The 13,571-nt window shown below is 44.8% G+C and overlaps 1 protein-coding gene across 2 annotated transcripts in view; it reads left to right on the top strand.

Annotated features, from left to right (window-relative positions):
* CFAP46 (cilia and flagella associated protein 46) overlaps positions 1-13,571 on the top strand; it is a 1,580,346-nt gene that overhangs the window by 878,663 nt on the left and 688,112 nt on the right. For both annotated transcript variants that reach the window (XM_069239769.1, XM_069239768.1), the window contains exon 43: positions 6,896-7,093. In XM_069239769.1, coding sequence (XP_069095870.1) covers positions 6,896-7,093 — 198 coding nt within the window. The remainder of the gene's footprint in view (positions 1-6,895; positions 7,094-13,571) is intronic.

Genomic DNA, 13,571 nt, shown 5'->3' with positions numbered 1-13,571 from the left:
TCCAGCATTTTCATTTGTTAGTTATAGTGTCCTTCAAAAATCCTTGCTTTGGGAGCAGCACAAGGTACTGTGTAATTACGTTATGTCCTGTTTATCTCTTCTGTAAGGGACTTTTTTTTAGCATTTGCCTGTTAAACTTCAACACTGTGGGTGCTTGTTCAGTCCCTCCTCCCCACCACCTCCCTTTGCAAACATAATAAAAACAGATGAGGGCTTTTCCAGGGCCAGTATGCTCTCCCCTCACAGTTTTTTTATGTTCTGTAAACATGATTCCGTTTCTCATGCATATTTTTAAAAGGTCACAGTAAAACACAACCCATGTATTTATGCGAGTTGAGCTGTAAAGCTTATTGTTTTCATCCCTGTGTGCGCTGATCGGTATAATACGATCCATGCGTTTATGCAAGTTAAGCTGTAAAGCTTATTGTTTTCATCACCGTGAGCGCTGATTGTAGCTCTCCGTTCAGTAGACAAATATACACCTTTTTGTTATTGTAAGACTTACGTCCAGCTTTTTTGGGTGGAGACATATACACGCTTAGAAAGAGAAACTAGGATGAGAATCATGAAGCCCAAAAACTACAATATCACAGACCACTTCCAAAAAATGCCGAAGCACAATACATTCCCAAATAAATCGTAATTTATTTAGTGCAAAATAGTGCTCATTTGGACAGGACTGTAGCAGGAATGAGAGATCTGTATTGCGGGAAGTGACGCCTCTGAATCAGGCTTGCTCCAGATAGCAGTCGATGAAAGCTTATTCAGCTTGCACGTCATTAGGAGTAGCTGTTCAACATTCTTTTGTTTATCTTCTGCCTTCTTGACAGCTGAGATAACTGTTTTCCACGTTTGCTATCTTCAAAGTTGTATTTATCCAGTTCATTTCATTGAGGCTGTGAAACTATACAAGGATGGCATTTCTTTCTGGGCACGGCTGTTACCACTGGCATTGGCAAGTGCATGCAACTGGTCTCACATTTGCTTGAATTAGAGCTACTAGCTTTGTTAACCCTTAACCAGACTTGTCTTGCCACACAAATGAAGAAGAAACGCAGTGCAATCGTGCTATGTAAACCCCAGCGCGATTGCGCTGCGTTTTTTTTCTTTTCATTTGTGTGGCAAGAAAAGTCCAGTTAGGAGTTTGCAACGCTAATAGCTCTAACTCGAGCAAATGCGAGACCCCTTGCATTGAAAATGTTAGTTTATCTTAGGACTCTGCACACTTTATCGCTGCTAACCAGTGTTAAAGTGCCTGTGTTCTCTCCAAAAACATGTTAGATTGGCATATAGCCAATTGGCATGTTTAATTTACTTATAAGTCCCTAGTAATGGTTCTACGTGTATCGAGGGCCCATAAACAAAAGGCTACTCCTGGGCCTGCAACACAGATTGTGCCACTCACTTAAGTAGCCCTCAGCCCTTGGAGTTGCATAACACTTTATACATGACTCAGGTTTGCCATTGCAGCCTGTGTGCACAGTTTAAAACTCCCATTTCAACATGGCAAAAACACCTTTTGCCAGGCTCAAACCTTCCTTTTTAATACATATATGTCACCCTAGTGTAGGCCCTGGACAGCCCAGAGAGAAGGGTACAATGTATTTAAAAGGTAGGACATGTACTTTTACGTTTTAGATGTTCTGCTAGTGAACAACTCTTAAGTTCCTTATTTACCACTGCAAGGCCTACCTGTCCAATAGGATAACATTGGAGTTGCCTTATTACAATTAATTGGCTGTAATTTCCAAATGGCAATAGGTTACCAAATTGTGTTTAAGGTCTCTGGAATCACAATTTAAAATCCTAACTTATGGTAAAGTTGGATTTTAAATTGTAATTCTGAAAATTACAGTTTTAGAAAGTTGGCCTTTCCATGCCTTAGCCGTTTGGTGCCTGAAGACGGTATCTGCGTCACACGACTGGTGTGCGTGACAGCTGGGCTTTGTGTATTTTTCCTAGACAGCCAGACACAATATGGAACTTAGGTGTGACTGGACGGACCATCACTGGCAGGATGGGAGGGATGATCTGGGCACAGCCCTACTTAAAATTGAATAGGCTGTGTCCTGCCTCCATGCAAAAGGCTTCATACCCTCTATAGTTAGTCTGGAGCCAGTGCCAGGAAGGCAGGGTGCCTGTGCATTCCTCAGTACACTTCTAGACCTGTAGATACTCTGCCAGATAAGAAGGACTGCTGTGCTGCTGAAAGGACTGTCACTCTGCTTGTTTTTTGCTCTGAAGGAACTGCTGCCCTGCCGACCTCTTGCCTGGAGAGGAAGAATTGGACCTGTAACTTAATCTTGTTTTCACTATTGCAAGGCCTAGCTCTCCCATAGAATAGCATTGGGTTACCTTATTACATTTAATAAGTGATAACATTTGTTTGTGAGCAGGTCGAAATGTCATGTTTGTTGTCTAATTATAATTTAAAATCCTCTTTAATAGACTTTAAGTCACAATTCTGAAAAGGCCACTTTTAGAAAGTTGGTGTTTTCTTGTCCTAACCATTTGGTGCTTGCAGACTGTATCCTGGATCACATGGCTAGGTGTAATTAGCAGTTGGCCTTTGTTTATTCCTCAAAGACAGTATCACAATATAGGGCCTGGGTGCTGGCAGGATGTGTCATCTTGACTTGATGAGACAGTCGAAGCTGTCACCTAGCTCACTTGCACTTCAAAGGCACTGCCTCAGCTCAGGCCCAAAAACCTTCAGACTATCCTATTGTGACTGCAGACAGACTGGGACTGGGCAAGAGAAGCAGGAAATTCCAGATAACTATTGGGAGAAAAACTCCTGAAGCTTCTTCCACTTCAAGGATGGCATGAATTAAAATAAAAGGACCCTCAGACCCACTCTTCAGTACACTCATGGACATGTGGATGCTACAGAAGGACTGCCCTGCTGCCAGAGAACTGCCCTGCTACCTGAGGTCTGCTTGCTAACTAAGAAATAAGCCTGGACCTGCATCCCTCATTCCAGGCTACATGAGTGACTCCAACCTCTAGTTAGCTGGTCTCTTGTTCTGAGCTACAGGGACATAGCAAGCTCCAGATGAACTACCCAGCTGGCCTGCTGCACTGCACATGCTGCTGGTCCTGGCTGAGCCCTACTGGCCTCTGCTGGAGTGATTTCCTGATCTCCCAGAGTCTCCTCCAAGGTCCAGGCCCCTCAGAGAAGAAAAGGAGAATTCCTGAAGTTATGGGCTCTTCATTACTATGAACGGGCCTGTTCGCGCAAATAAAGTGCCGCCCATGCTGACCACCAGTGTGAAGCTCCAGTGAACCCAAATCTTTGTGCTACAGTGGCCGCCAGCGACGACCAGCAATGTGAGATCTGCACTTCACACTACAACATACACACCTGTAATGACTGCCAATGCAAAGCTCAAGCAACCTGATGCCTGACTGGACACTTCACGCCAGACTTTGAATAGGTAGCTTCTTTAACTGGACTGACCTGGTCCCTGTATACGGTCCATGCTCCATCACGGTCAGCCTGAACTTATGACAAGTGCCACTTTGTGACTTGAAAGCTTTGAAATTGCTTATCTCCAGTTCTACTGATTGAATTGCTATTGTTTTGGTGTCAAATAATTCATCAAATATTCCTCTATTTTTCTAAATTAGTTTGGAATTTGTCTTGTGTTTTTTTTCAGTTTATTACTGTTTGAGTGCTCCATAAATACTTTACACATTGCCTCTTAGTTAAACCTGATTGCTTTTGTGCCAAGCTACCAGAGGGTTAAGCACAGGTTAATTTAGTAACTTTTTGTAGCTCACCCTGACCAGGATTTTCACATTTAGTTGCAAACAGGTTGCCATATCGTACCCAATAACTCATTAAAGTGTCCAACTATGTACTGATACTACAGACTCCATAGCAGTGTTGATAAACCTGGCAGTGGTCACTCATAGGCAAACTTGGATGTGCTGAATAGGAGTATCAGGAGAAATGTATGAGAATGTTGTTTAGCAGCCATCAGTTTTGGAAAATGTTAATTAATTCCTAGGGTAGTTTAAATGGAATTGAGTGACTGTGTTCACTAGGACTGGCTATTTGGACAGACCGTTTCATTAGCACTATCACATAATATCAGTCTAATTTAGCTCTCGTTATACACAACCAAGACAAACCCTAAGTTCGAATTCAGCAGCATCAATTTTATCTTAGCCAGTCTAAAGTTGTAGCAACTCCAATATCTCTCTGGTTGAGCTTCCATTTACACAATGTACCCTTAGAAGAATGGAACCACTAAAAGTATACAACGTCTATAGGTTTTCTGCAACAGTGGTAGGAGAGTACTTCAGATCACTGGGTCCTGCAGCTACTTTTAAAAGGTCATTCTTATCAATCTACCAAAACACCACAAATCATGCATATCACATCCATTCCCACCGATAATAACTGCAATGTGTGAGGTGGACATTGTCCTTTCAAAAGACACTGTGGTGGGTGTAACAATCGCATAGAAGCTACAAGTATTTTACTCGATTTACTTCTTAGTTCACAAGCAAGGAGGAGGTCTAAGATCAATTCTAGACCTTTGCTTTCTGAGTAAGTTAATGAAGAAGCAGATCTTCAAAATGGTAACGCTCAGATTCATCAAATGCTAGATGTATAAAATTGCCTTCTTTTCTAAGAAACTACAGGATACAGATTTCTATATTTCACTTAGCCCATGCCAGAGAAAGTAGTTCAGATTTGTGATTAGAAATGAGCCTTTTTAGTTCTTTAACTGAACATACTTTGCAGCCTAGAGTTTTCACCAATATTGTGGCAGTTGTTGTGCCCCAGAATTAAGACAGAAGATTCATATGAATCCTTACTGCAGTGTTATTCTGATGGCTGACCCATGAGAACTAAAGAATTTCTGTCCCATCTCGCTCCTACGCTACCCCGCCAAAGTAATAGAGAAAGCAATCAACACACAACTATGGAATTTCATTGAGGCCGACAACTCCCTGGACAGCTCCCAGTCCAGCTTCCGCAGCAATCACAGCATGGAGGCAGCACTCTTGGCAGCCACCGACGACAGACGATTACTCCTAGACCTTGGCCACACAGCAGCACTCGTACTCCTCGACCTCTCAGCAGCTTTCAACAGTGTCTCCCACAGCACTCTGCACACCAGACTCTACGACATAGGAATCCGTGGAAGAGCCCGGGAATGGATCCACTCCTTCCTCCGGGAGGACGCAGAGGGTCAGACTCCTGCCCTACACCTCCAGACCCTCAGGAGTCAACTGCGGAGTCCCCCAAGGATCCTCACTGAGCCCCACACTGTTCAATGTATACATGGACCATCTTGCTGCCATTGTCAGAGGCCACGTTATGAAAATCGTGTCATATGCCACTGACACACAACTCATCATTTCCCTCACCGAAGACCCGGACACGGTCAAAAGGAATTTTCACGCAGGAATGGAAGCCGTCGCCACCCCGACAAGACGGAGCTCATCATATTCAGAAACGCCACCTCAGCTTGGGACGATTCCTGGTGGCCCACATCCCTCAGCACCCCCCCCTGCACTGATCGAGCACGCCCCAACATAGGAATCATCCTCAACCCCTCCCTATCCATGACCCACCAGGTAAACTCCGTCCCCTCCTCCTGCTGGCACACACTCTGCAAACTCCAGAAGAACTTCCGAAGGATCCCTGCAGACTTTGCAGGACAGTCACCCACACCTTAGTCACGAGCAAGCTGGACTACGGCAATGCCATCTATGCTGTCACCGCAACTAAGAACATCAAAAAACTTCAACTCATCCAGAACGCTGCCGCCAGACTCATTCTGGACCTCCCTCGCTGAGAACACATGTCCCAACACCTGAGGACCCTCCACTGGCTACTGGTCACCTTCAAGCTTCTCACCGACATGCACAAGGCCATATACACCTCAAGACCAGCCTACCTGAACCACTGCGTCTCCTTCCGCACCCCGCCAGATCCATCACATCCATCCACTCAACCCAGAAGGCCCTGGCCACCGTCGGAGCATCCGCAAAACCACCGCCGGGGACGATTTTTTACCTACACTGCAGCGAAGAGCTGGAACAACCTCCCCTGCACCTCTGACAAAGCCCATCGCTCACCATCTTCAGGAAGAACCTCGACGTGGCTCTTCAGATGAGGCCCCTCCCCCCGCAGCACCTTGAGTCCCTCACGGGTGAGTAGCCACACTTTACAAATACTGATTGATCGATTGATTGATTCTTGTAAGCATTGCCTCCCTACTTGCCATACCCAACTTCATAAATACTTTGGAATAAACATATTCCAATTTTAGAGATGTCCATTGGCCCAGTGGACATCTCTTAACATTGGCAGGAACTGGCATCGTAGTGGTTCTGGTCAATGTATTAAAAGTTTAATTAACTGTACCGTCAAAACAACAATACCACCCGTCCCACTTTTAACATTTTTTTCTATTGTCAAAATCAAAATCCCAATGTGAATTTTGTTTATGAAGATACAAACATAAATGACCCCCTTCACCATGGGACTTATTTCCCATGATGTGGGGGGTCATTTTTAGGTTACCTCTGCATCTTCTGGAGGGACAGGCTAGTGAAAAACTACTGGCCACTCTAATTCATGTGGGCAGTTGAATCACCCAACATCCGACAGCCCTTACTCTGTTGGGCTCTCCGTGGAATATGTTGGAGATGGAGTAGTCTCCATCACAACCATACTTAAGGTCTGCCTGTCTGTAAACCAGGTGAGTTGTTGAGGGGGTGGGGGTGGCTAGCAGAGACCTTTGGGAGAGAGTACCCTCAATACCAAAGTCTAAATCAGCCCCTTAGTTTGGTATAGCATATACTATACATTTGTTGTTTATTTTTCCAACATCCGAAGAGCTGAATTTTAATGCCAGTTTCTATTTTTCAGATTCGAGGGATCAGTTTGCCAGTCATGAGAAGACTCGCTAGTATGAAACTCAGTCTGGCTGAACTGACCTTGGAAATGTTTGATCTAGTTTGCATCGAAAATCAGAAGAAGATTTTACTAGAAAAACAAAAAGGTTCAATGCACAAAATGATTGAAGAATATGTTAGAGCAACACCTGACTACACGTCTACAGAGCTGGTAATGCTTTGGTGCACTTTGTGATACTTCAAAAAGTTTGTATTTCCTTCAAAGTAGCTTGAAGAGTTTACCTAGAAGGGACTAACATCTGATCTAGTTGAAAATATTCATTTAAATATTGTCCTTTGCATTTTTTTTATGTTAGCATATGTGTTGGTATGCAAATATTTATGTTTGTTTGGTTTCGTAAATAGACCTGTATGTAGATGTGTTAGAATACCTTATGTGTGGACCACACTCGAGTCATAGCGTAATATGGTTAATACCAGAGCGAGTACATTAGAGGAAGGCCTAATAATTTGAATAGCTTTTATATGCATTATTTTATACTTTCATGCAGTGCTTAATATGTTGTGCAGTTTTTCATACTGCACTTTACCATTAGTCATTTTTATTTTGCAAAATGAACCTATCTCTAAATTAGACTTGAGGTTGCCTTGATCTGACTCAAACTCCTAACATCCAGTCATTGTAGATCAGAGCAGCAAGCGCTGACTCACTATGGTATCAACCTGGTACTATAAAATAGGACCCAGTTCTCAAAGAGAGTAGAAAATGTGTTCCCATATTGTTACTGTTTCATTTAGAGCAAATCCAGGTCATTTTAGAATTCTCAGGTTCGTCCAGAAGTAATCGCGGAAAATTACAACTGTTTCACCTTTCCCTCTTGTTGCACGTGGGTAAACGTACCCATTTGGACATGTGGAGTTCTTCATGTGCACTTGTAACACGTCATTATATTTGCAGTGAATAGGTTGTTTTTTGTCACTCCACAGGGAATACGATTTTCAGGTTGAAGATACCAATTTTCCTTCACCCCTGCCAATTCTGGGAATCTTTTTTCCCTTTTGACTAATAAAATGAATTAACTCTTGTCCTTGGAAACTGTATACCTATGGGTTTTGACTATCCACAAACATGCATTTTCTCACCCTGAACTGCTAAAACACAGCCCACGTCAGAAAGTGTACTCACATTCAAATGACTCAACTGGCTAATTTCTAAAGCATCAGTGAATCCATTTACAAGTGTAAGTTTACATTGTTATTGGATAGCTTGAATTTGCTCTCTTAATTTAAGATATTTATGCCCCTAACTGAAACCAGACCTACAGATTACCGCTTGAGATTGTACATTTGTTAGTTGAGTATTTGACGCTTTCAAGGAAGATAGTTGTATATGTCACACGGGCCATTTTAAAAATGTTGACTGAAAAGACAACTGGCATAATGGCCCTGTCACATTCTTGTACTCATCATTACACAGATAGCCCTTCCTCAGCCTACTCCTTAGATAAATGAGGAGTATCCTCCTCCTTTGCCACCACGTGACCACGGAATTCAAAATAAACCTGTTTTCCATTTCATTTTGTGTTACTGCTTCCAACTAGCTCCTCCCTTCACAGGATTTGTATTATTTAAAAGAAGGCACAACTGGAGAATCACATATTCTTTGTGTCTGTATTCTATAGTCCTCAAGCCTGGCTGGGCCAGGGCACCACATAGCTCTTTCTGTCCTTGGTTGTGGCAGGATATGTAGTGTGTCCCCTGGTTTTGCAGTCTATGGAGCATTCAAAGACTGCTTATGTCTGAATCTGGGAGGCATGTTGGGAGATGATCATTTTCTATTGGAACCTGTGCTACTTTCTGGTCATCAAACCTAGGTGAGTATTGCAAAGGCTGAGCCTGCTGCCTTTGGGGCTTTCTAGAGGTTGCTTACATCAGTAGCACCTTGCAGGAGGAAGGGGGTAGGTAGGGTTTGTGATGGTCCATCTACTTTCTCCCTTGGTGGTGCTGATTCCGAATGATGTTCATATTGGATTTTGGCTTTGTTAATAGGCATTTGTCCCCACCAAGTGTCTACTTATGTATCAAGAGAGTTAGAACTACACTGCAGTCTTGTTTCAGATCCTGGGTGCATAGACAAAAAAGACATGCAGTCTAGCCCACTATTGTGCTGCTTGGATGACGGCAGATACATGTGACCTTTGGGTTGAGTGGTTGCACCTTCCCAGAGTCCCTACATCTCTGACTCCCTGCTCATCGGGTAGGGATTGCAAAGCCTAGAATGAAGTTGTATTCCTGCATACCAAAATCACAGATTCCTATAATATAATTTTTATCTGGAGCTCGAATAGCAAAGAAATAGTTCTAACCATTATGGAATGCAGTGTCCGAATCCGTGTATTGAACCTAAAAAAAGAGCAATTTCGCAAACCAGGACATTCTTCCAAAGAATCTATACTAGCTATAGCATCTCTAGGGAAAAGTGATGCCCAGCACCTCCATCTTCCTTAGTACTAACTAAAGAAGCATGTGAAAATTAAAAAAAAAAAAAGTTTTCAAAAGGCAACTCTTCCAGAAGCAATGGATGTTTTCTACCTATGTGTCCTGTTGCAATTTGCAACAATATTTTGATGTTTTGCAAGCTTCCACCACAAGAAGCTGAAATGCATCCTCTTCTTGGCTATGGGATAAACATGCCATCCAGCAGCTTAAAATTGGTATTTATTTTGTGGACAAGAAATCACATCAATTAACAAAACAAAATCCCTCCATTTGGAGGTAATGACTCAGGGATAACATCAACCTTTTGCTAGACAAATCACGTTCTAATGGATCATATATTCTTCACCTCAGATGCTGAACTGGATACGGAACCTCTCATATCACTGCTCTTGTGTGCTGTTAGCTGCTGCTATGCAGCTCTGCAGTGGCTTTGTTCTGCCCCCAGAAGTAATGGGAGTGGAACAGCATTTAAGTGCCACCCCTATGAACTAATGTCAGTTCCTTTCTTTCCACACCTTCCTTTTGATGAGTTATTCAAGTTGGATTCCAGGTTGCAAGTGAACAATGTCCCCACCTAAAACTACAGGGTTCAAACTGCACTGTTGTAGGCAACTGTTAGTGACAGACCCACATGAGGTGCGCCTTTGGTGTTTGGGCTCAGGGCACAACTTCAAGTTGTGTGATTAATGTGCCCTCATGCACTTGAAGGTGATCTGGGATCAGGAAGCGAGGTTTATGTCACAGAAAATTGAAAGAAGTCACAAACCTTGTGTAATTCCCGCTCCGGATCGAGGACCCGGACCCTTTCCCACTCTTGAGGCTGATCCTGCGACAGGTCTTCTTTATGGTGGGAACATACACTAAGTCGACATTCAAATTAAAGAGGAAGCACAAGAATGTGAAGCAGACCACCTCCAGACAACAGTGAACCTATTGGCATCATTATGGTTCTTGATCAGTGAGGTGAAGTCACACCTGACTCCTTCATAGAGACTTCCTTTTATTGAAGCTGTCTTGTACATGTTGGAGTTCATGGCTTTTCCTCCATCGCAGCGAGTCCAGGACATTCAGGTTATGACCGCGATGTTTCAGCCTTTGTCCTGGATTTTTTTTAGACCAGCTCCTAGACTGTTTAGCCAGTTGACCTCATGAACCCTACTTGTCTACTTTGCTAGGTGGCATATGTTGGTTCTTCAATAGGATCAGAGGTCTCCAAGGGCCCAGGAAAGCTATCAGATGTCATCTAGGTTTCAGTGGAGACTGCAGAAAATCTGCAGTGGTAGCTGTTCGACCTCAGCCTGACCAGCAGCAGATCCCTGTATCTTCCCCATCCAAAGCTAACAGTGATGACAGATGCACCACTGCTGGGTTGGGGAAGTCTTCAGGAAATGTGGAGATCAAAGGTTGTAGGAAGTTGGCTTTGTATATACTATCCCAAAGTGAGAGATAGTGTGCACAGAGTCCAAGGGTTCCCCTTAGAGGTAAAATAGTGGCAAAATGAGGTCGTTCTAATGCTTTATTTTGTGGTAGTGTGGTCGAGCAGTAGGCTTATCAGAGGGTAGTGTTAAGCATTTGTTGTACACACACCGGGAATAAATGAGCAACACACACTCAAAGACTTAACTCCAGGACGATTATATAGAAAAATATATTTTCTTAATTTATTTTTAGAACAACAAGTTCAAGATTTTAAGTAAATATATAAAATGCAAGGTACTCCACACAGGTAAGTTAGGAACTTTGAATTAGAGCAATAGCATACAATGTTTTAGTAAAAATGTCAATGAGCCATTTTAAAAGTGGACAACAGTTCCTGGTGGAGGTAAGTAATGGTTAGTTTTTCAGGTAAGTAAGACACTTACAAGTCTAAGTCCCTGGGAATAGGCAGCCCACTGTTGGGGGTAAAAGGCAACCCTAAAGTTACCACACCAGCAGCTCAGGGCCGGTCAGGTGCAGAGGTCAAAGAGGTGCCCAAAACACATAGGCGCCTATGAAGAACAGAGGTGCTCCGGTTCCAGTCTGCCTAGAGGTAAGTACCTGTGTCTCGGAGGGCAGACCAGGGGGGTTATGTAGAGCACTGGGGGGGGACACAAGTAGGCACACAAAATACACCCTCAGCGGCACGGGCGGCCGGGTGCAGTGTGCTTAGCAGGCGTCAGGTTTGTAATTGAAATCAATGGAGGGACCCGGGGGTCACTCTAGCGGTGCAGGCAGGGCACAGGGGGGATTCTCGGGCCAGCCGCCGTCTGGGCTAGGCAGAGGGTCGCCTGGTGGTCACTCCTGCACTGAGGTTCGGTTCCTTCTGGTCCTGGGGGCTGCGGGTGCAGTGCTTGGTCCAGGCGTCGGTTCCTTGTTACAGACATTCGTGTTCAGGGGGAGCCTCTGGATTCACTCTGCATGCGTCGCTGTGGGGATCCGGGGGGTCGTCTCGGGCTACTCACGAGGTGTCAGTCGCCTGGGAGTCCTCCCTGTAGTGTTGGTTTTCTGGAGCTCGAGCCGGGGGCGTCGGGTGCAGAGGGTGAAGTCTCACGCTTCCGCCGGGAAGAGTGAGTTCTTTAAAAGTTGCTACTTTGTTGCAAAAGATGTTGCTGTTGTTGAGTAGAGCTGCTGCTCACAGGAGTTTCTTGGTCCTTTGGTTCAGGGCAGTCCTCTGAGGTTTCAGAGGTCGCTGGTCCCTGTCGGATGCGTCGATGTTGCTGTTTTCTTCGAGTCAGGAGACAGACCGGTAGAGCTGGGGCCAAAGCAGTTGTTGTCTCTGTCCTCTCTGCCGGGCTTTCAGGTCAGCAGTCCTTCGTCTTGTTTCAGGTTGCAGGAATCTGATTTCCTGGGTTCTTGGGTGCCCCTAAATACTAAATTTAGGGGGGTGTTTAGGTGTGGGGGGTAGTAGCCAATGGCCACTGTCCTGGAGGGTGGCTACACCCTCTTTGTGCCTCCTCCCTGAGGGGAGGGGGGCACATCCCTAATCCTATTGGGGGAATCCCTGAGGGGAGTGCCATGTCGACTTAGTCATTTTCTCCCCACCAGCACACATAAGCTGTGAGGCAGTGTGCATGTGCTGAGTGAGGGGTCCCCATGGTGGCATAAGACATGCTGCAGTCCTTAGAGACCTTCCCTGGCATCAGGGCCCTTCGTTCCAGGGGTACTATTTACAAGGGACTTATCTGGGTGCCAGTGCTGTGCCAATTGTAGGAACAAAGGTACAGTTTAGGGAAAGAACACTGGTGCTGGGGCCTGGTTAGCAGGGTCCAAGCACACTTTCAATCATAACTGGCATCAACAAAAGGCAAAAAGGCAGGGGGTAACCATGCCAAGGAGGCATTTCCTTACAGAGGTCTATAGTGGAAAACTGCCTCCATATCAGTCTTTTGGATTTGCAGGTCATTTGCCTGGTGTTGAAGGCCCTACAGGGGGCGTTGAAACAGATTCTCATGGACAACACCATTCTGTTTTGTGGTACTGCAACAAGCAGAGAGTAGTGCAGTCCTTTGTGATGAGCCAGGAGGCTATGCGCATGTGGAGATGTTTGAAATGTCATGGCATCTCCTGGATGGTAAACCTGCTGAATGCCTGGGCAGATGAGCTGAGCCCTGAGGTATCTGGCAGATCAAGAATAATGGCTATACCCTGAGGTGGTACAGGATGTCTTCCGATAATGGGAAGAACCCAGGCTAGAAATTTTCTTCACAATCAAGAACATGCAGTGTCCAAAGTCTTTTGCATTGGAGTTCCCACTAACACTTTTCCCTAGGAGGTGCATTTCTACTAATGTGGAACAAGGGATTCCTGTATGCCTCCCCATCTCTGCCTTTCCTGACCAGAATTTTGATGAAAAATAGGAACAGCCAGGCTCAAGTCATCCTTGTAGCCCAAATTCCACAAGAAGAATGTGGTAAACGGACCTTCTGAGCATGTACATCTACCCTCCAATCAGGCTACGTCTTTGCGAAGATCTTTCACCTAAAGCTGCACAATGCCCATCTCTATGCATGGAGAGTGAGGGCAGCAGTTGACAGCATTTGACTTTCCACTCGAAGTTGTGAAAATCTTCTTGGCTACCAGGCGCCTTTCCACAAAGTTGAAATGGGCGCTGGACAAACTTGTTACCCTGTGTGGAGGCCACAGGACAGACCTTTCCAGGAGCCGGGGCTACCCCTGCCTACCTTAAGGATTGCTATGAGGCCTTGCGCCTC

This window comes from Pleurodeles waltl, chromosome 6, assembly GCF_031143425.1.
Source record: "Pleurodeles waltl isolate 20211129_DDA chromosome 6, aPleWal1.hap1.20221129, whole genome shotgun sequence".
Lineage (NCBI taxonomy): Eukaryota > Metazoa > Chordata > Amphibia > Caudata > Salamandridae > Pleurodeles > Pleurodeles waltl.
The sequence above is the reverse complement of the archived record's forward strand: the minus strand, read 5'-3'. Positions and strand labels throughout refer to the sequence as shown.